The 19,652-nt window shown below is 46.0% G+C and overlaps 2 protein-coding genes across 2 annotated transcripts; both read left to right on the top strand.

Moving 5' to 3' along the window:
• The first annotated feature begins 5,678 nt into the window (after positions 1-5,678).
• On the top strand, positions 5,679-7,214 carry LOC133263616 (inositol 1,4,5-trisphosphate receptor-interacting protein-like 1). Its single transcript, XM_061443458.1, has one exon. It carries the CDS (start codon positions 5,679-5,681, stop codon positions 7,212-7,214), a length of 1,536 nt encoding a protein of 511 aa, XP_061299442.1.
• A 4,366-nt stretch (positions 7,215-11,580) lies between these two features.
• LOC133263610 (uncharacterized protein C11orf24-like) lies at positions 11,581-18,537 on the top strand. The gene is made up of 3 exons (XM_061443450.1): positions 11,581-11,747; positions 15,359-15,475; positions 16,695-18,537. The coding sequence occupies exons 1-3, from the start codon at positions 11,591-11,593 to the stop codon at positions 17,888-17,890; spliced, it is 1,470 nt and encodes a 489-aa protein (XP_061299434.1). The 5' UTR covers positions 11,581-11,590; the 3' UTR covers positions 17,891-18,537.
• The last annotated feature ends 1,115 nt before the right edge of the window (positions 18,538-19,652 follow it).

The raw sequence follows: 19,652 nt of genomic DNA, 5'->3' as shown, positions 1-19,652 counted from the left end.
TTTGTGTCCTCCTGCCTACAGGTCCATGGCGACTGCCTGCAAAGTTTGTCAAGCCCTGCCATGAGCTGGACAGACAAATGGAAAAACCTGATGCCTCAGCTAAAGGAGCTGACCGTGAATACCCCAAGCAGAATGAGATAGAGGAAGAGAAAGAACGATTAACTGCAAAACATCACTTGGGGACAACTGAAAAGTAACATCCTGAATATGTGTGCTTGTAAAGTAGCTATTATTAGAGGTTGTGATTTTGTGTATAAAACCACCTGTATTTACTAGCTAGTTGCTAATAAGAAACTGCACCTTGCATTGTATAGATTTGTCACTTGTAAAAGAGATGTTAGAGTGTGGAAATTTGCAGTAGCTGCTAGAAAATGCTAAGGCAAAAGCTAGAAAGATTTTAATACAATGGTAGTCTTATAAAGCAGGTGATAGAACAAATTAAGAGGGTGGGAGAATTCCACTGGTAAGAAATTTCTTTGGCTAGTCCCTCACTGCCATCAGCATCTTCAACATGCTGCTGCACCCTGTAATAGTTACTCTGCTAATGTAAATTTGTGTGTGCCTTGCTGTAGTAGCAACTTGTTACTGGAGAAAACAAAAGGGGGGAGATGTGGAGACAGTGTTCTCATGGGAGAATGCATAATTGGTACATAAACTTTGAATAGTCCTGAAAGGTACAGCAAGGCCATGAGAGGCCCGAAGAAGCTTAAGCAAGCAAGATAAGAGGCTGGAATTCACCAAGTTAATGAGAACTGTGGACTGTTGGCAAGCTTTCAAGGTTGAGTTCTCACACCTGTGTTTAACCAATTATATGTTAGTCATTAAGGGTCTTCCAAAACATGTATCCAATCATAATATGCCAAATCACTGTAAGTGCTTCAGCCGGGGCCTTGGCTCAACTAAGCAGACTGAGTTGCTAAGCAGACAAATACTACATCGAAGGCAATTTCTGATTTGTTGTTTAAATGTTGACTCTCTAAGACATGCAACACTGCAGAACCTTTTGTTGTTGGAACAGGGACATGGCTGTGAAGAGTTTGATGGAATGTGTTGTATAAATCTTTCTGGTCATTTTAATTCGATACATGCACAGCTGAAAACCCTGGCTCAGCTTACCCAGCAATAGTAAATGAGCAATATCCTAGGAATAACTAGATGGTTGTCTTCACGGGGCATTACAGGTTGAGTTAAACACTGCTGTTTGAAGTACTGCACTTATGTATCATTGTTAGGTTAATCATTGTAGCTATTAGACTTGCTTATAGTTGTGTGATAAAACAGGTGAACAGAATAACCCACAATGCCATGCTCGCACAAAGAAAAAGGGGGGAATTGTTGCAGAATGACTCTAAGAGCAGGGCCATGGAGCCCTGGAGGACTGTGCGAGCAAGGCGGGGGGGGGGCCCCCACAGGTAACCGGAAACCGGACATGGGAGGAGAATGTGGAGGAAGCTGTGTGGGGCTAACCAATACTGGTGTGCCTAGGAGGAGTGGCTGAATACCACTCCTATATATATGTGAACTGCGTCACAAATAAAGTAGAAGTTTGCTTATCACCCATATTGGGTTGGCCTGTCTGCTTCTCCTCGCCGCTTACACCCCCGGGCATGACGTGCTGTGGTATGGAATACCTCTTTGGCTAGCCTGGGTCAGGTGTCCTGTCTCTGCTTCCTCCCGGCTTCCCCTCCTCCCTGGCAGAGCATGAGCCTCACAAAGTCCTTGGTCAGAGTAAACATTACTTAGTGACAACGGAAAACATCGGTGCTATCAGCACTGTTCCCACACTGAAAGTCAAAACACAGCGCTGCACCAGCGAAAAACTGACTGCTACTTGCTAAACCCAGGACAATCATCAAGCTGAAAGTGCTATGAAAATAGCTGCAAATAGCACAAGCAGCAGCAGAAGCACGGGGTTGCTTGAAAGAAATGGGCAGAAGGGAATCTTACAACATAAGATTACCTTTAAGTTCAAGAGGACAAAATCTGAGCAAGTATGGAGTTGAGGAAATGAAAGAGATAGCTTTGGAAGTGAGGTGACTTGGTTGTCAGCATGTTCTGGTTTCATGTGAGATAGAGTTTATTTTCTTCCTAGCAGCTGGTACAATGCTGTGTTTTTGATAGCCCCTTCTTGGTACCCAGCATGTGCCTGGAAGGGTTGAGATAACGACAGATCTGACTAGACCATGTTAAAACAAATTTGTTGTGAGCATTCACCATAATGGTTTAATAGTCCCTGGCCATGATTTTGATTTATTTGCTGTCAGAGTTGTTGTGCTTGTTTGTAGGGTTGTGTTATATGATACCTTACTTGCAGTATGTGTTCCCTCTGATTATGTTGATTATCCTTGGGGCTTGGGCTAAGATTATAATTTTGTTGTACTTTGTCATACTGGTTTATGATATGATAGAAACACCGCTTGTGAAACTAATCTGGTATGTGTACTCAGCATTGTCATAATTTCTGTACTTTGGAAGTCATCTATTGGGAACTATTAATAATTACGCCTTTGACTTTTCTCCTCTGAGTGCCAATCTACGTGGAAGACAGCTTCCTTCAGCTTTCTTCCTTCTTTCCTTTCCTCCTTCCTTGCAACAGCTTCATTCTCCTCTAAGCTGAATACAGTAGTGTTTGATAATTTTTAATAATTTTGAATAGCCCTTGAGCACCCTTGAAAGCAACCTGGTCCTTTTGCTAGGAGCCAGCATGTTGCTGCATACAGCTCAGGTTTTGTTTAAGGTTAAACAACTATTTAAGAATACACCCAGAGAGTTGCCCAGAGATTGGACAGTTACAAGTGGCATGGTGACTCCTGTCACTCCAGAAATAGAAATGGATTCCACCCCTTGACAGCTTGATAGCATCAGGGTACACTGTGCACCGGTATCTACTAGTGCCTTATACTTCTGTGGGACTGATGTGCCAGGCCATTTGATCCACACAGTCCAGTAAATCCGATTATCCCCTACCTCCACCTGGCTGGAGGCAGGGCCCCTCTAATGGTCATCACGTTGGTCACTTACGTCTTGTTGAGAGGGATTAGTCTTCATCACAGGAGCTGAAGTAAAATCGGCTCTTCCGCTCCATCTGGGAATCTGCTCACCAGAGACTGAAGCCGCAGCTTTCATGGGATGATCATCCTTGACCTTTGCTCTCCTCTTTAAATTCACTCACCTGTTCCTCCAGAGAGGAACTGGAGGGGCCCACTGGCCTAGATACTTGCCCATACTGTCCCACACACCCTGCGACTCATGACTGTCCAGCCTCGGGGAAAATCTCTTGGTCCTCCTATATCATGGTCTAACCCTAGACAAGGCCCAAACCCAACTCTGCTTAACTTTCGAGATCAGATGAAATGGTCATCGGTAAAACACACTCTGTATGTGTGCCAACACGGTGATGCCCGTCACAATCAGCAGGCAGGTCTCAGGGGTACTCAAAGACCATTCAACACCTTCAGAACCCTCAAATGATGCTGGAAACGGTCTGGTGGGGGAGCTGGGAAGGTAAGGGAATGTCTCCTTCACAGGTTGACCACCCGAGAAGGAGAAAAAAGATGCGTAATTGCTAAGCGCTTTTATTATATACCTCCCAAAGTATAGAGGTGGTGACCACACTGAGAAGGCAAGCCAGATCAGTTTCATGATCAATGATTGTGTTGTATTACAAGTCATTACTATAAAGTACAATGAGACAAGAACCTTAGCCCAAGGCCCCCAACCGATAAACAGTAAGACAGCAAATGCCAGCTGTAAGCAAGGTACGACATGCTGAAACTGTGAGATCAAGAGCAACAACTTTGAGAGCCGATAAATCAGCATTGTGACGAGTGACTATTAATCCAAAACAATGAATGCTTGTCACCAATACGATTAGACGCACTCTGGTCAGATCTGTTGTTATCTCAACCTTTTGTGCCCCACGCTGGGCACCACAATAAACTGTTGTGATTTAGGCCCAGGCGGCAACCCAGAAACCATGCAGCCGTTCACTCGCTCCCCCACCTTCCTCCCCCAGCTCCCAGAGGGATGGGCAGGAGAATCGAAAGAATGTGACTCCCACGGGTTGAGAGAAGAACAGCCCAGTAACTAAGGTGTAACACAAAACCACTACTGCTACCACCAATAACAATGATAAGGGAAATAACAAGGGAAGAGAATACAACTGCTCACCACGTGCCGACCGATACCCAGCCTGTCCCGAGCAGTGATCTGGCCCTTCTGGATAACTGCCCCCAGTTCATATAGCAGGCATGACATGCTGTGGTATGGAATACCCCTTTGGCTAGTCTGGGTCAGGTGTCCTGTCTCTGCTTCCTCCCGGCTTCCCATCCTCCGTGGCAGAGCATGAGAATCAGAGAGTCGCTGGTCAGAGTAAACATTACCGAACAAGCACTAAAAACATCGGTGTTATCAGCGTTGTTCCCAGGCTGAAAGTCAAAAACACAGCACTGCACCAGTTACTAAGTAAGAGAAAAATGACTGCTACTGCTGAACCCAGGACAGTGCAGTGTTGGATTGTTGCCTGCTGAAGACACAGCGGAACTCATCCGGTCACTGCTGAGCTGGTCTGTTTTTTCAAAGTTCATTCTTTGTTGGGATGGTGATTGGAGGGAAGTCAGCGCCAGACACTGGTGACCTGAAGACTAGCTGGCGGGCTATAAAAGTGCTACATAGCAGGCAACAGCATACAATTAAGTTCATTGGCTGTTTTCCCCCACAATCAAATCCCCTTGAGGTACACACTGGACTTCCCCGTCTTCCCGCATTACTCACCAAGTATATCCGGGTCCCTGAGCAAAAGCAATGCCACGAGTGGGTTTGCCTTTACATGAAGCACGAGTAACCCAGACTGTCTTTCCCAGCAAATTCCTCATGTGCACCACAGGAACTTTATCCCCTTCTACAGTATGTGAAAGTTCCGACTGGGCCGGGCCAGCCCTGTTGGCAGATCCTCTGGTGTTGACCAACCAGGTGGCTTTTGGTAAATGTGCATCCCAGTGTTTGAAAGTTCACCCACCCATTGCTCTCAGTGTAGCAGCCCATTGTACCGTTTGATTTTCCCAGAGGCTGCTGCATGGTAGGGGATGTGATATACCCACTCAATGCCATGCTCTTTGGCCCAAGTGTTTATAAGTTTGTTCTGGAAATGAGTCTCATTGTCTGACTCAGGTCTCTCTGGGGTGCCATGTCAACACAAGATTTGTTTCTCAAGGCCCAGGACTGCGTTTCTGGCAGTGGCGTGGGAAGCAGCTGGCCCGTGGTTGTGTGGGCGGGACTGCGGTGCACCCCCAGTGCCTGTGACATCACAGGGGACGAGTCACAGGGGGGGATGGATATGAGGGTGCCAGCAGGCAGCACTGGCCCAGTACAGCCTGGGACAGCAGTGAGTGCGCACGCAGAGGGGAGGTTGGGCTGGACAAGGGCCGGGGCAGAAACCTGGGCCCCCGGGGGTGGGTGCTCACCCTGCATCGAGGCCCTGGCTGCGAGCGCCTTGGGCAGGGCACGCTGCTGCTGGCACCGGGCCTGGGTGCAGCCCTTGCTGCCTCCCAGCTGCCTCGTTCCCTCTCCTGCCTGTCCCCAGCTCCCTGCGGCTCCTGCATCCACTCCCCCCGCCACCAGCTCCCTTCCTCCTTCCCTCCCTCCCAGCCACACTGAATTCTTTCTCTCTTCTGCAGGCCATGGCTGTCACAAACCGCTCACTCTGGGTTCTGCAACAGCTCATCCTGAATGTGCATGTCGTCAGTGATGAGATGGATGAAGCCACACGTGGCCGCATGGAGCACCGTACCAAGCAGCTGAGCCGGGACACGACTCGGCTGCTGCAGGAGCTGGAGCAGAAGAGCCAGGAGCAGAGGAGCAAGGAGCAAACTCCCGTGGCCTGGAGAGGCCTGCTCTTTGCTGCCTTGCAGCACTGGCAATTCTGGGCGATTGCTGGCATGCTGCTCCTCCTGATTCTTTGGCTCTGCTGGTGCCTCAGGAGGAGCCATGAGGAGGGCAGCAGCAGTGAAGAGGACAGCTCCAGCAGCAGCAGTAGAGAAGAGGAAGAGCGGGAAGAGCAGAATGAAGAGGAAGAAAGTGAATACACAAAGGACCTGACAAGGCATTTTGAGGAGCACATACAATGGCCTAATCAGAACCTGTTCACAGTGTCTGAATCTGTGAGGAGCCTTGTGAATGCTTTTATCCTTGCTGCCAGACAAGTCTTGTCAGACAGCTCCTTCCCAGTGCTGGAACCATGCTTTGGCATAGGCAGCGCACATGAAGGCTGGAGTCCCGATGAAGAAAACATCGTCTATCAAGTGCTTGTGCCCCTGGGCCCCCCGTCTGGCCACGCCTTTCTCCCGGAGCTCTGCAGTCCGGGGCAGGTGCCAGAGAGGAACTTCCGCATCCGCGTGGAGCTGCAGTGTACATGCCTGGCAGAGCAGCTGGAGGGGGGCATGCTGTGCTTCCTCCACCACGACAATGAGGAGCTGAGAATGTATCAGGGCCGCAGCCTCCTACAGACCCTCTGCACCGGCTCCTACCTAGATGTGGAGAAAACAGCTTGCAGGCTTCATGAGCTGGTGAAAGCATGCTGGGTGCTTCTGCCTCATTCACACCAGTGGCTTTTAACTATGCTGCCCTACAGCCGCTCCTGCAAATTCAAGATAGCAAGAGCAGAGAAGGAAGCCATCATTGAAATTATGTTGGGCGTGCAGCAAGGGGACTCGGACATCTTCCTGAGCAGCCAGGCTAGTGAGGCTATCTTCACCCCAAGCACAACCTGGACATTGAGCTGTGCTGTGGCAGAGGCAAAGTTCTTTGAGCTGACGACCAGGCGGGCCCCAGATGGCAGCTTCCACCTCAGATGCCTGCAGCTCTGCGCCCGCACTCTGGTGGGCACAGGCTTTTCCAGCTGTACCTTGAAGACAGTGGTGATGCACCTCCTGAACACCACACCCCTGTCAGGCTGGCACAAGACACGTTTCCTGCTAAGGCTGGATGACATCATGCGGTACCTGTGCCACTGCTTGGAGGAGAAACGCCTTGACCACTTCTTCTTTGGGAATGAGAAGATTCCTGAGGAGATCATCTTGCCCCCAGCCTTGCAAAGAGCCGAGCCATTCAACCTCTTCCAGCATCTGGCACAGGATCCGGATGCCCAAGCTGAGGCAATGAGGCAGTTCATGGACCTGCAAGATCGCCTCACAAGAATGCTGACCTACGGCCACTGAAAGTGGTCTTCGTGCACAGAGCTGTGTTTGCAGGGTGCAAAGCTGACAGCAGATGACAAACTTGTACCTGAGGGAAAAAGAGGGGAGAGACAGAAAGAGGACACAGAAAGCACAAGGAAAACTGTGCCGCAGGCCTCTCAGAGGAGTGGCAGCGTTCTCCCCTTGACGTTCTCCCCAGCGCAGCAGCAGGTTATACCTGTGGCGGCGTCCTGGGTTCAGCAGTAGCAGTCAATTTTCTCCTTCTTAGGATCCTGTTTGCACTAGGGTCTCTGACTGTAATGCATGTAACCATGTTGTCGTGGTTTAAACCCAGTCAGGTAACTTGTTCACTCACTCCCAGTGAGTGGTGCCGAGCTGACAACAACCGAGGTCCGTCCCTCCCCCCGGAGGAACAGGGAGGAGGATCGAAAGAGTGCAACTCCCACGGGTTGAGACAAGAACAGTCCAGCAACCAATGTACAACACAAATCACCACCGCTACTATCAACTACAACAATGATAAGGGAAAATAACAAGGGAAGAGAATACGATACCACCGGCAGGGAAGACGAGTTCCACCCGGAAGCCCGTGTCCTTCCGGGTAACTCCCAGTCACCCCCCACCCCGGCCATGACGTGCTGTGGTATGGAATACCTCCCTGGCTAGCCCGGGTCAGGCGCCCCATCTCTGCTTCCTCACAGCTTCCCCTCCTCCCTGGCAGAGCATGAGCCTCACAAAGTCCTTGGTCAGGGTAAACATCACTTAGCAACAACTGAAAACATCGGCTTCACCAACACTGTTCTCAGGCTGGAAGTCAAAACACAGCGCTGCACCAGCTACCACCAAGGAAAAACATGACTGCTACTGCTGAACCCAGGACACATGTCTAAACCAAAAATCATTTAAACACCTTCCCGCACAACAGGACTCTTCTTGAGAATAAAGTTCATTTATTAATGAAACACGGATCTGTGCTTTTGCAATGAGAGAGAAAATATCACAGTGCACAAACTGGCAGAAGACCAACTATGTGCAGGACAATTTATTTTTCCCTTTTAAGCTAAATTTCCAAACACCCTTTGCTCTAATTAGCCTTCTCTTTTCTCAAAACACAGTCAATCTGTTCCTCTTCTGGGTTATTTAGGACAGGATTCGTGTCCATATGCCTGATTTATTCTGATTTTACCTGCAGATGCAGTTCAAAGACCCAGCAGTTGCACTTCAATAGGGCTTGCAAAAATGGTGTTCATGTATGATGCTTCTCTGGTCACAAAGATCATGCAGAAAATCTACTTTCAGCAGTGGTCCCAAACTTGGTGTACTCCCAGGTCACCCAGGAACGCAGTTCAGGCTGTCTGTAGATCCCATCTCACCTTCAAATGGGATCACTAAGGATCTGTCTGCTCTAAGAAAATCTCTTGTGGGCAGAGTATTTCACATCTTCTCTTGCTTTCCCTCCTGCTCACAGTCTTGTCAACAGGAGTTTTCAATGATTAAGCTACAGTTTATGCTAACAGTGACAGCAAGAGTGTGCTGAAGGCTAAGGTAAACTTGTGGAAGTGCCTTGTAATTCAGAACAGTGGGAAAAGTGTTGAAGTTACCTTGCCTGAATAATACAAATTCATATTACCAGCATGATGCTGAAAACATGGGGTTGATTTCCTGTGTAGCTCATTCTTGGGTACTGTGCTGCGGGGGCTGCGGTTATGTATTACACAGGTTATCTCCTCTCTAAGGTGCATTTGGAAGAGCAAGTGATGAGAGGGAATGAGCAAAGTCAGTCTGAGCTGTGTGTGCACAGTGTGAAGTGGGAGAGAGCCCTCAGCAAAGCTTGTGCTGGCTGGACACCAGGCACAGTCTGGTACGCAGGACTAGATGGGGCTGGTGAGCTGCCTTTCCCTTACAAGCCTTACATTGTCAGATCAGACTTAGAAATGTTTTCAGCTGCAAGGTGGGATGACGCAGACGTGAACTTTTGGTTGCAGAGAGAAAGCTGCTCACACAAACGAGCATGATGCTGTGCACGTTTATTGCAGGGAGAAAGCCACAGAGGACTGCATAAGCTAAGGTCAGCGGTGCAAGTACCCAGGTACCTTACAGTCTCGTCCTTTCAGGCTCCCCGGCTCTCTGGGGAAGCAGATGTACAAATATTCCATCTATTTCCAACAGCCAAAGTAACTCCTTTTACTAGCCTAAATAAAAAGGCAGGCAGGAGGCTTTAAGTTCCTTTAGGAATTTGTAGGGCAAATAGGGATGCTGAATTTGAGGCACTGCATTTTAGTATAAAGTTTTGTCCCCATCTTTGACTCCTTGGTAGTCTAAGGTGGACCTGCACGTTGTGTCTTCTGCAAAGCTTGGGGTTGCTGTTTATATTTCACCCTTTTTCAGGCAGGGTGGTTTTGAAGCTAAAACTCTGTTACCCTGTTTGGGGCTTTAGGATGTAGAGTAGAGGAAAATTTCAAAACAGAAGTTTCATGGTACGAAGCATCCGAATGTTGTAATATGGGAGTCAAGGCTAGTAAGCATTATCTTGGGCTTTCTTGGAGATAAAAAAAAGGCTCTTACTCAGATTCTTAAATTCACAGGCATGATTGGGACTGGAGTTGAGAGCTCAGGGTGAAACTTCTTGCATGGATGGCTAGATCAGGGTCTTACTGATGACTGTTGGATTTTTTTCACTATGCTATTTATATCGTTCACACATGCTGTTCGTTCTGTGTTGTGAACTGTCTTTGCATCTTCAACTGCAGTCATCACATACATCTCTCAGATGTCACGGGGAGTTGAATCTCAGCAATCTTCTCTTTGAAGGCTATGAGATTTCTCCTCAGAACTGCAGGATGAAGACCAAAGCTTGCTACAGTGATGAGGAGGAAAGTTCACCTTAAAACTGCTTAAGGAAGAGACTTACAGTTGGTCTTGTTCAGGCTGAACTCATATACAGTTTTATAAGTCTTGGAAACAGGGTAAATTCAGGTAGAGGCTGATGATGGGCTCTGAAGTCAATGGAAGCTGCTCCAGCGACTTGAAGGGTGAGGGCCCATCCACAGGGACAGTGTTTCATGTGTGCATTGGTAACGAAGAAAAGACATAGCCTATTCATTGTTTTATGTGGGGAAGCCTTACTGTGGGTGTGAATCTTCCTCAGCAACAGATCATGTGTGTGTAATGTTTCGGAAGACCTGAAATATTGGCTTTTGCTTGTTTTCAGTCAAAGTTTCTTTTAGGTTTTTTTTTTTTTTTTTGCAATGAGCGGGAATCAACTAAGGTTGATGCTTGATTTCAACTGACTTAGTGTAAGGGTAGAGCCACGACTATAGTTCCCATACTAACAGTGTGCTTTAGCTGGTGCAAACCCTTCTGCTGAGCCTGGGAACAATATTATGGGTCCCAGAACGTGTCAAAAAGCATCATCTCTGTGCTGCCCTACACCTGTGGGGTTTGATTTTTGCCATTTATACATGGCTTTTGACTTGAACTGTTCTCTGTTGGGGCTTGAGGGAAGAAGACCAAAGTAGCCTTTTTGAAGAAAGTGCCTGTCTGTGAATTCGGGAATGGTTTTTTCTTCCTGCTTCTGCATCCTTGCCTGTATGTTGTGTGTAATGATACTTGCTTTCATTTTGTATATATTTTTTTCCCATTCCTGCTGATAGGAGTGTATTTAATATAAAAATTGCTTGATATAAATTGATTTGTTTTCTTCTTTTTAATAGGAATACTGCAGTGGATTGAAAGCGAGATAAGAAAGAGCTGCTCCTGGGAAAAGAAGCCTCTCTGCAAGGCTGTCGTGGTTTAAACCCAGTCAGGTAACTTGTTCACTCACTCCCAGTGAGTGGTGCCGAGCTGACAACAATCGAGGTCCGTGTCCCCCCCCCCACCGGGGTTCTCCCCCACTCCCGGAGGAACGGGGAGGAGGATCGAAAGAGTGCAACTCCCACGGGTTGAGACAAGAACAGTCCAGCAACCAATGTACACAAATCACCACCGCTACTATCAACTACAACAATGATAAGGGAAAATAACAAGGGAAGAGAATACGATACCACCGGCAGGGAAGATGAGTTCCACCCGGAAGCCCGTGTCCTTCCGGGTAACTCCCAGTCACCCCCCACCCCGGCCATGACGTGCTGTGGTATGGAATACCTCCCTGGCTAGCCCGAGTCAGGCGCCCCATCTCTGCTTCCTCCCGGCTTCCCCTCCTCCCTGGCAGAGCATGAGCCTCACAAAGTCCTTGGTCAGGGTAAACATCACTTAGCAACAACTGAAAACATTGACTTCACCAACACTGTTCTCAGGCTGGAAGTCAAAACACAGCACTGCACCAGCTAGCACAAAGGAAAAAAAAAAACAAAACATGACTGCTACTGCTGAACCCAGTACAAAGGCCAACCCTGAAGATGTGGACTGCCGTTGTATTCTTCCTGCTGATCTCTTTCTGTATATGCGAGCACAGGTTTTCTGTCCTGAAAGGGAGAGGAGTCCATGTAGTGCGAATAAACATGCTTACAACTGAAAAGGAGTGCAGGCAGGCTTGTCAAAGCCTGGGTGCTTCAGGTGAAGGTCTTGTCCCTTAGCTGAAATTTCAGCTGTGTTTTCTGTTCCTTAAAGGTCTCCTCTGCTTCCCTGACAACTGTCATTCTTAATTTCAGTTGTTTACAGGCATTTACAGTTACGGCGGCTCTGTGCAGTCCAGTGGTGCTAAATAACTGATTAAACTGAATCCAGAACAACCATTTCCCAGGGCCCTTCTACCTTCTGTAAGAAACAGCATGCATGTGTTCTTGGTGAGCACTGGCAGCTTGCAAACAGTGTTAGGTCACTTGACTTGAAAATGATTTTTCCATGCTGCCAGATGTTTGCAAGTGAACAGTGCTCTTGTAGATGGCTGCACTGGGATGAGTAGTCTGTGCTCACTGGTATTTATGTGTGGTTTTTCTACCTCAGAAGAAACCAATCGTATCCTGCAATGAAGGGTTAAACAAGTTTTGCAGAATGAGAGCCTTCTGCTTTCTTCTTCTGGTGTCTTTAAAAAGCATTAAACTTCTAAATGAGTTTTTCAGAATTGTCCTTATGAAGGCCCTGATCTTATCTAGCCACACTTGAAAGCTTGTGGCACCTACAAACAATTGGTGATAATGTGGTGAAGATGAGACCTTGATTCAGGTGGATGAATGTCTGACAATCGGATTGATAGGAATATCATAAAGATGCCTTTTTCTAAAGCCCAGTGGTTTCAAACCTTTATTTTAAACATGAGACTTCCCTTCGTGGTGGAAAGAAAGCACCTTTGTAAACTGTTTTATTTAGGAGGTAAAAGATGAGTGGGTTTGTCTCCCAGGCACCAGAGCTGTGAAAACTCCTGCTTTTTAAGGTGGTAAACCATAGAAAGATGACACATTCACACCGACTTTGCTGACACTTAGGGTATGTAGCACTGCATGTTTGTCTGTTCCACCTGAGAATCTCTAAACACTGCCCATGTAATTTTAACTTCCTGATATTTTGATAAGGGTAGAAAAGTTGCTATCAGCTGCCTCATCCTGGGGATGTGAGGAATTTAGTCCATGGTCAGGGCTGGGAGATGATCTGAGTGCATGCTTCATCCTGTGACTGACTTCAACCACGTTTTTTTTTATGCCCTTCACCTTGTTCTCTCCTGCTCTGTTTTGTACAGAGCAAGTCCAGTTGAGTGTTGCCTTTATTGGGCAGAAGGGGTGGACCCTCTGGAATTAGGTGACCCTTTCCACCCTCAGGATGGACACAAAACTAAACCAAGGTTTTATGTTCTGTATTAAACCCACTGAAGCAGTTTATTGCTAGTTGTTACTTGATGGCCCATCTGCTGCACTGCCTGGTGTCAAGGGAAATGGAAAATATGCAAGCTCTTCATATCAGTGTATTAGCCATGTGCATAGAAAGAAGGACCTGAAATGTCTTTAAGAAAAAAAAAAACAAACCAAAAAACAACTTCAGGTTTTAAGATCAGCATTACTGCTCTTGTTCTCCATTCCCACCTTCCCCTATTTATTTTTGTGCTTTCTTTCATTACAAATGTGAGGCCTGAGGCTTAGGTGTCAGAATAGTTATACCTATGTAACTGTCAGTAAAGGAGCAGTGGTTGTTATTTTTTAAGGTAGTGTAGTGTTAACTTACAGGCCAAGGTTGCATGGGGAGGCGTCTCACAGCTACGTTGCTTGGAGAAGTGGAAAAATAACATTCCTGGCTGGTTAGGCTCTATTCTGCAGATGTTATGACAGCAAGGGTACAAATCACATCACTAACTTGGAGTAGTGTAACTGTCACAAGAAGAACTTTTGCTAGTATATTCACGTCTCAGATATGCTCTGCAGAAAAGGGAATGTTTGCTGGTCTAGCTATTCCAGCATTGCCTTCAAGCACCCACAGCATCAGCCAGGGTACATAGTTAGCAAACTAACATATCACAAAACAGAACCCTAACCATTCTGTGATTGTATCAGTATCATGAAACAGTTTGACACTTCAATTGCATGCTAATAAAAGCAGCAAAACTCCCTAGGGCTGACAACATGGGTAGTAGATTTAACCTCCATTTGTTGTCTAATGCAATGGGTTCAAGTCTCCAGATACTGCTAGGGCAAGCATCTTAGCAAAGATCTGGCAATCCAGGATTCCCAGGTGCTTCATGAATGTGGTGAACTTGTGTTGGAAGGTAAGACCATGCTCTTGCATTTGCATCCTCAGCCATATTCAGAGCTCTCTCAAGTTTCTTCTATGGCAGCCAGTCCAGAGCTGAAGGGGAAAATCCTGGTCATCTGAGCAATCTAGCTCTGAGAACATACTTTTGGGCTATCCTGCATACTCTGGGAAAAATAAAGGAAAAATATGACATGGCTGCAAGAGCAAATATTCCTGCTCACTAATTCCACAGTGCAGCTGCTTACCTGGCTTCTGTTTGCCTATGTGTATCTGCAGTTTCTTTCCAGTAGCAGCAGGCTTAAGCATGAAGTAAACCAGTTTTAGGGAAAACCTTGGCATCTGCCTACATAGTTTCCTTTCAGAATAGCTCTGAAGAACATTTGTTGTCCTTCCACATTTTTATTCTTTTTTTTTTTTTTCCTTCTGTCTCCTAATTAGAAGTAAGCAAAAAGGAGCCACTGGGTGGCATGTGTCTTGCAGTGTACATGTCGGCTGGAGCTTCAGTCTGGAGTTGCATGAGAGAGTATTAATCAGTACAGCTCAGTAGAGGTCTCTGGTTCTCCTGGGGAGCAACAGGGAAGTCATGAGCAGCTGGATACCATCCTGAAGGCATCAGAAACCAGGGTGTTTTAATGATGCTGACCACATTTGTCTCTTGATCTTTCTGAACTGACTGACTTAGACAAGTAGCCAGTGCAAGAGAGGCTGGTGGCTTTTTGTTTTCCCCTTCCCAAGAAATGGGAAATGGCATGATTTACAGTAGTAGATGGCCTGCATTTCTCCACTAGTGTGGCTTGTCAGGTGAGGGACAGGAGGTGGGATTTGGAATTGGGGCACATCCAAATGTGCTTTCATTTCTGAGGAGTGGGTTTTAATTTCTTGAAATGTAATTGGTTCAGCAAATGAAGAGTAAATTTCTGTGGAACTCCAAGCACTGAGATGAGAGCCCTCTCCCATGGGTGATGAGTGGCTTCTCAGTTACAGCTCACTTCCCCTCACCCTACCCCCCTATTCAGACATGTGGATTAATGCTAGCATTTAGATGGGTCCAAACTGTACAGCACTCTCTTTGTCATTGTCTGGGTGAGTAAATTGCTGTTGTTAGGAGATGTTGATACCAAAAGACAAGCAGGTAGGTAGGCTGCAGCAGCTATATTGATTGAACTAATCTTCCAGTTGTTTTCACTAAGGCTGTTAGGATCCCTTAAGGCCTGACCTTCCAGCTATTGTGGTTGGGGTTTAGTTTTGTTTTTAATTCTTTAATTACAGACCTGAAGCAGTGCATTCAGTATACAGTGTGTAGTGACCCAACTGGTTAGATTCTTTAACTGGCAGTGTTCAAGGCCAGGTTGGACAGAGCCTTGGACAACCTGATCTAGTGGGAGGTGTCCCTGCCCATGGCAGAGGGGTTGGAACTCGATCTTAAGGTCCTTTCCAACCCAAACCATTCTGTGATAACATGACTTTATTTTCTCTGTTGTTTTCAGGTAACCATCACTGTAATTGGTTTGTGCCCTACCAAAATTATTGCATCCTCTTCCGCTGTCACCAGCTGAGTGTGTGCCACAATGCTGGGGAACGAGACATCAAAGATCTGCTTGGAGGTAATTCCATGCTTCAGGCTCCTGCTAAATCCAGGATCCTTGTCCTTTTGCTTTAAATGCCTGTGTTTACACATTGACTGGCTTTTCGCAGAGAGAAATGGGTTGCGAGATGCCTTGCAGGACGATTCTGTAGGTGAACTTAGTCCACTGGAAAAACTGTTTCTTCAGCCTTGTGAGGACTCTGGCACTTACAGGTACATGATCTGTCTTTGAGTAACAGTTTGTCACCATATTGAGCACATCATTCATTCAAGCTGTTTGCACTCCACGCACCCTCCTTTGGAACATAAAGGCATAACAGATGTATTTACATTTTTTTAAGAGAAAGGAAAAATGCTTTGGCATTGCTTTTCCAGAGATTGCAGGATTTTGCGCCAGAGGCAGCAGGCTGTTTCTATAATGGGAGCAGCCTTAGTAGCAATTGCTCATGGTGACTTTACAGTGCCAGGGTCTTCAATTTTAATTAAGTGACACAACAACAAAATGGAGCTTGTTGGAAACTGGGGAATCAATTTTCTACAGTATGTTTCAAGAGTTTGCTGTACCCAAGTTTTTTGTTGATTTTTGGTTGGTTGGTTGGTTTTGTTGTTGTGGTTTTGTTTTTGGTTTGGGTTTGGTTTTTTTTTTTTTTTTTTTAGAAAAAAGAAGTTTGTCCATGGTTCTTTTGGCTTGGCAAAGTTTTCTTTGCAGTATAGCTACAGACCTTTGATAAGCAAAGGTCTTTGATGGGATTTAGGTCTCTATAAATCTAGGTCACTAATTGTGAAGGAGATTCTTCTGAAGTATGAAAGTGTAAGCGGAAATTTCCACTCAGTTTTGAGAGATGGAAATTATGAATCTAAGCATGAAGGCTTTGTTGATGCTGTGTAACTTTGAAAGTGTGAGAGCTTCTTCTCAGGAGCTGGCACTTGTAACGCTACTCCTGTTGATAATGTGCTTCTACATTGCAACTCTGCACTTCCTTACTCCCCTTTTGTGGAGATAATTCCTTGGTTGGGCAAATGCCAGTGGTCTGAGGCAAATACAAATGACAAACAACATCTTGCCCTTTCCCCCCCCCCCCAAAAAAAAAAAAAAATTGCTGACTTTAGGACTGATTTATTTCAGTTGTACTACATGTGCTGCAGAATGTGTTCTGGTTTGCATGTTGGGGTTTGAAGTCAGATTTGATCTTGAGAGTTTTAGTCTTACGACACTCATTGTTTTTGTCTTTTTGAAGGAATCCTGTTTCACCACCAAAGCTATCCACAGAAAAAGAGGAGGATGCTGAATGCACAAGTTGACCAAAACAATGTGGAAAACCTGTCCTTACCTGTTCAAACTCACAAGATTCATCTGAGGGATTTTCTTGGGGCTGACAGTGGAAATGTAACAACAAATGCAACAGAAACAATTGCAAGCAATACTAACACTGCTGCCACAGCCGTAACAACAACTGCAAGAGAAACAATTGCAAGCAATGCTACCACCACCATAGCAACCACCACTGCTGTCACAGACATAACAAAAGATGTTATAAATGCAACTGTCCTCACTTCAGCTTATGAAACAACTGCTGAAGCCTCAAATGCCCGTGAAGTTTCTGGTCATCTTTCTACAGCTATGTCATCCATTCCCTCTTTTCCCACGTCTGGTAACATCTCTGCTTCCACATCCAGCCATGTCACCAAGCGTGTGGCCACCACTGAAAAATCAGGAAATAGTAGCTCTGTCTCAGGGTTGTCCCCCACTTCTGCTCTTCTCACTGTCACTTCAGGTACTCCAGTGAGTCAGACAGAGCAGTTTAATCCAGCCATCACCACCACCAGCACTCCCTGCTCTAGTAGCCCCACCACTACTGAAGCTGGCCTGAAGACACTGACCACAACACTGGCCACCTCCATCCCACCAGCTGTAGGAACATCTGCCACTACTTCCACTCATGCCATGAAAATTACACCCTTGGAGAGTTCTCACTCTGTGAATCCACTCCCTGTTACATTGCCAAATCTAGATTCAGAAGCACGTATAGCCACAACATCCTTGAGTAAATCGACTTCTCATATGGGCTCTACAAGAAGTGCCACAGTTTTAATTACTGCCCATATAGCAGAAACTGTGCCTGGGCATGGGATAGAGTCAACAGCTCACATTTTTTCAACAGCCATCGTTCCAGCAGGTGCACCCAAAGCAACAGTTTCGGGCCTTGCAGAAACTCAGGACATAGACAATGAGTATCTTCTCATTGCAGCAGAGCCCCTGACTCAGTACTTGGTGGATAAAAGTTTGCTTCTTGCAGTGCTTTTAGTTGGTATGGTGTTTTTCATAACTGTTATAGTTCTTTTCCTTATGCAGGCCTATGAGAGCTACAAGAAGAAGGATTACACGCAGGTGGATTACCTGATCAATGGAATGTATGTGGACTCTCAGATGTGAAAGGGTGGGGATAAAACAGTGGGCAGAGAGATGGAAAGGAGACTGAAGGCCTGCCTGACTTATTTTTCTTTCCTGTTTGCCTATAACACAAACTGAAAGCGCTTCCAAATTTACTTGTGCAATTGAGGAGAAATGCCATGTACTGTATTAAGAAAAATGTTATTTTTTATTCAGCTGTGCCACAGGTTGCTGTAAAAATAATTTTAAAAAGAAGTATTCATTTTTAAAACTTCCATAATGCACAGTAGCTTTGGCTGTTATTTCTCATTGCAAACCAAACCTGACAAGGGGTAAAAGCCATCATGCTTGGAACATGCTGTGGTACTTTCTCAACTTTTTACAGTGCAAGTTGCTTGTGTTTCATTTGTTTCACATGGGCTCTTCTGAAAATGTTTTGTGAAGTGCCCTGAAATCTCAAGATGAGAAGTGGGGAGTATTGCTGCAACAGGTAACTTCTAATCCAAGGTGTGTCATGTTTCAGTATGCCTCTTGCTTGTAAAGAGGTCTGTTTACAAGGCATTGTGAACTGCGTTTACTGCTAACCCAAGATATCTTTTAGCCATGGAGCAGATTATTGTGCCTCTGCACTTAAATTATATTATTTTTGTATTCACTTAATAAATGGGGCCCTGGAAGAGCATATCTTATTGCATTTCTGTTTTCGTTCCTGTCACTGACAGTTCAGAAGCAGGCAAGTGGCTTTGAGGGCAGATTAGCTCTACTTCTATGTTTCAGGTGTGGGAGCTTTGAAGGCCTCACTGGATGTATGGACATGTCAGAGAAGATGCTGATCCTCTTCCAGGGTACTGCTTCTGTAATATCAGAGCAGCATGCTTCCAGTCTCCCGGGTATGCAGGCCCATTTACTGCTTATTGTCTTTCACATGTAGAGCATCAGGCTCTGTTCAGGTTTTTGTTCTGCATTCAGGACCAGCTCCTAGTTGCTAGTAGTTTGGAAACCTTATTGCACATGGTGTTGCAGCTCACCTGCTAAGATCTGCATCTGAGAGTGTGAGTAGAAACAATTAATTTTCAGGAAGTATTTTTCAGTGATTAATGCGTCTTATTTGAATGACACATACATACCAATAGCAAAATGCTAGATCAATGGAACGTATGTGGACTCTGAGTGGAGTGTATTATTTTTTTACCAGACTGATATCTTGCCTCTCACTTTGAATTACTTTACTCTTCTTTAATTCTGCTTGCATGTTATCTTGAGGCTGATAATAGGCAAACCTCAGAATTTGAGCTGTTGGATTTTGGTTTGGTTATTTATCCAAATTCTTTGGCTGTTTAGAATTTGGAGGGAGTCATTACCGTGGAAGAGGCTACTTTGTATTGTATAAGAAACTTCTTATTCATCATTCTCGTGGTTTAAACCCAGCCAGACAGCTTGTTCACTCACTCCCAGTGAGTGGTGCTGTGCTGGAAGCAGTCGAGGACTGTGTCCCTTTCCCCGCTGCCAGAGGGATGGGGAGGAGAATCGAAAGAATGCAACTCCCACGGGTTGAGACAAGAACAGTCCAGCAACCGATGTACAACACAAATCACCACTGCTACCACCAATGACAACAATGATAAGAGAAAATAACAAGGGAAGAGAATACGATACCACCTGCCAAAAAACGAGTCTGACCCAGAAGACCCCGTGTCCTTTCGGGTAACTCCCAGTTACCACCCCACCCTGGGACATGACGTGCTGTGGTATGGAATACCTCTTTGGCTAGCCTGGATCAGGTGTCCTGTCTCTGCTTCCTCCC

Source organism: Pezoporus flaviventris, unplaced genomic scaffold (assembly GCF_033815535.1).
Source record: "Pezoporus flaviventris isolate CSIRO_AGI_PZ_B2104156 unplaced genomic scaffold, CSIRO_AGI_Pfla_v1 ptg000373l, whole genome shotgun sequence".
Lineage (NCBI taxonomy): Eukaryota > Metazoa > Chordata > Aves > Psittaciformes > Psittacidae > Pezoporus > Pezoporus flaviventris.
This window is presented reverse-complemented; position numbering and strand designations above follow the sequence as displayed.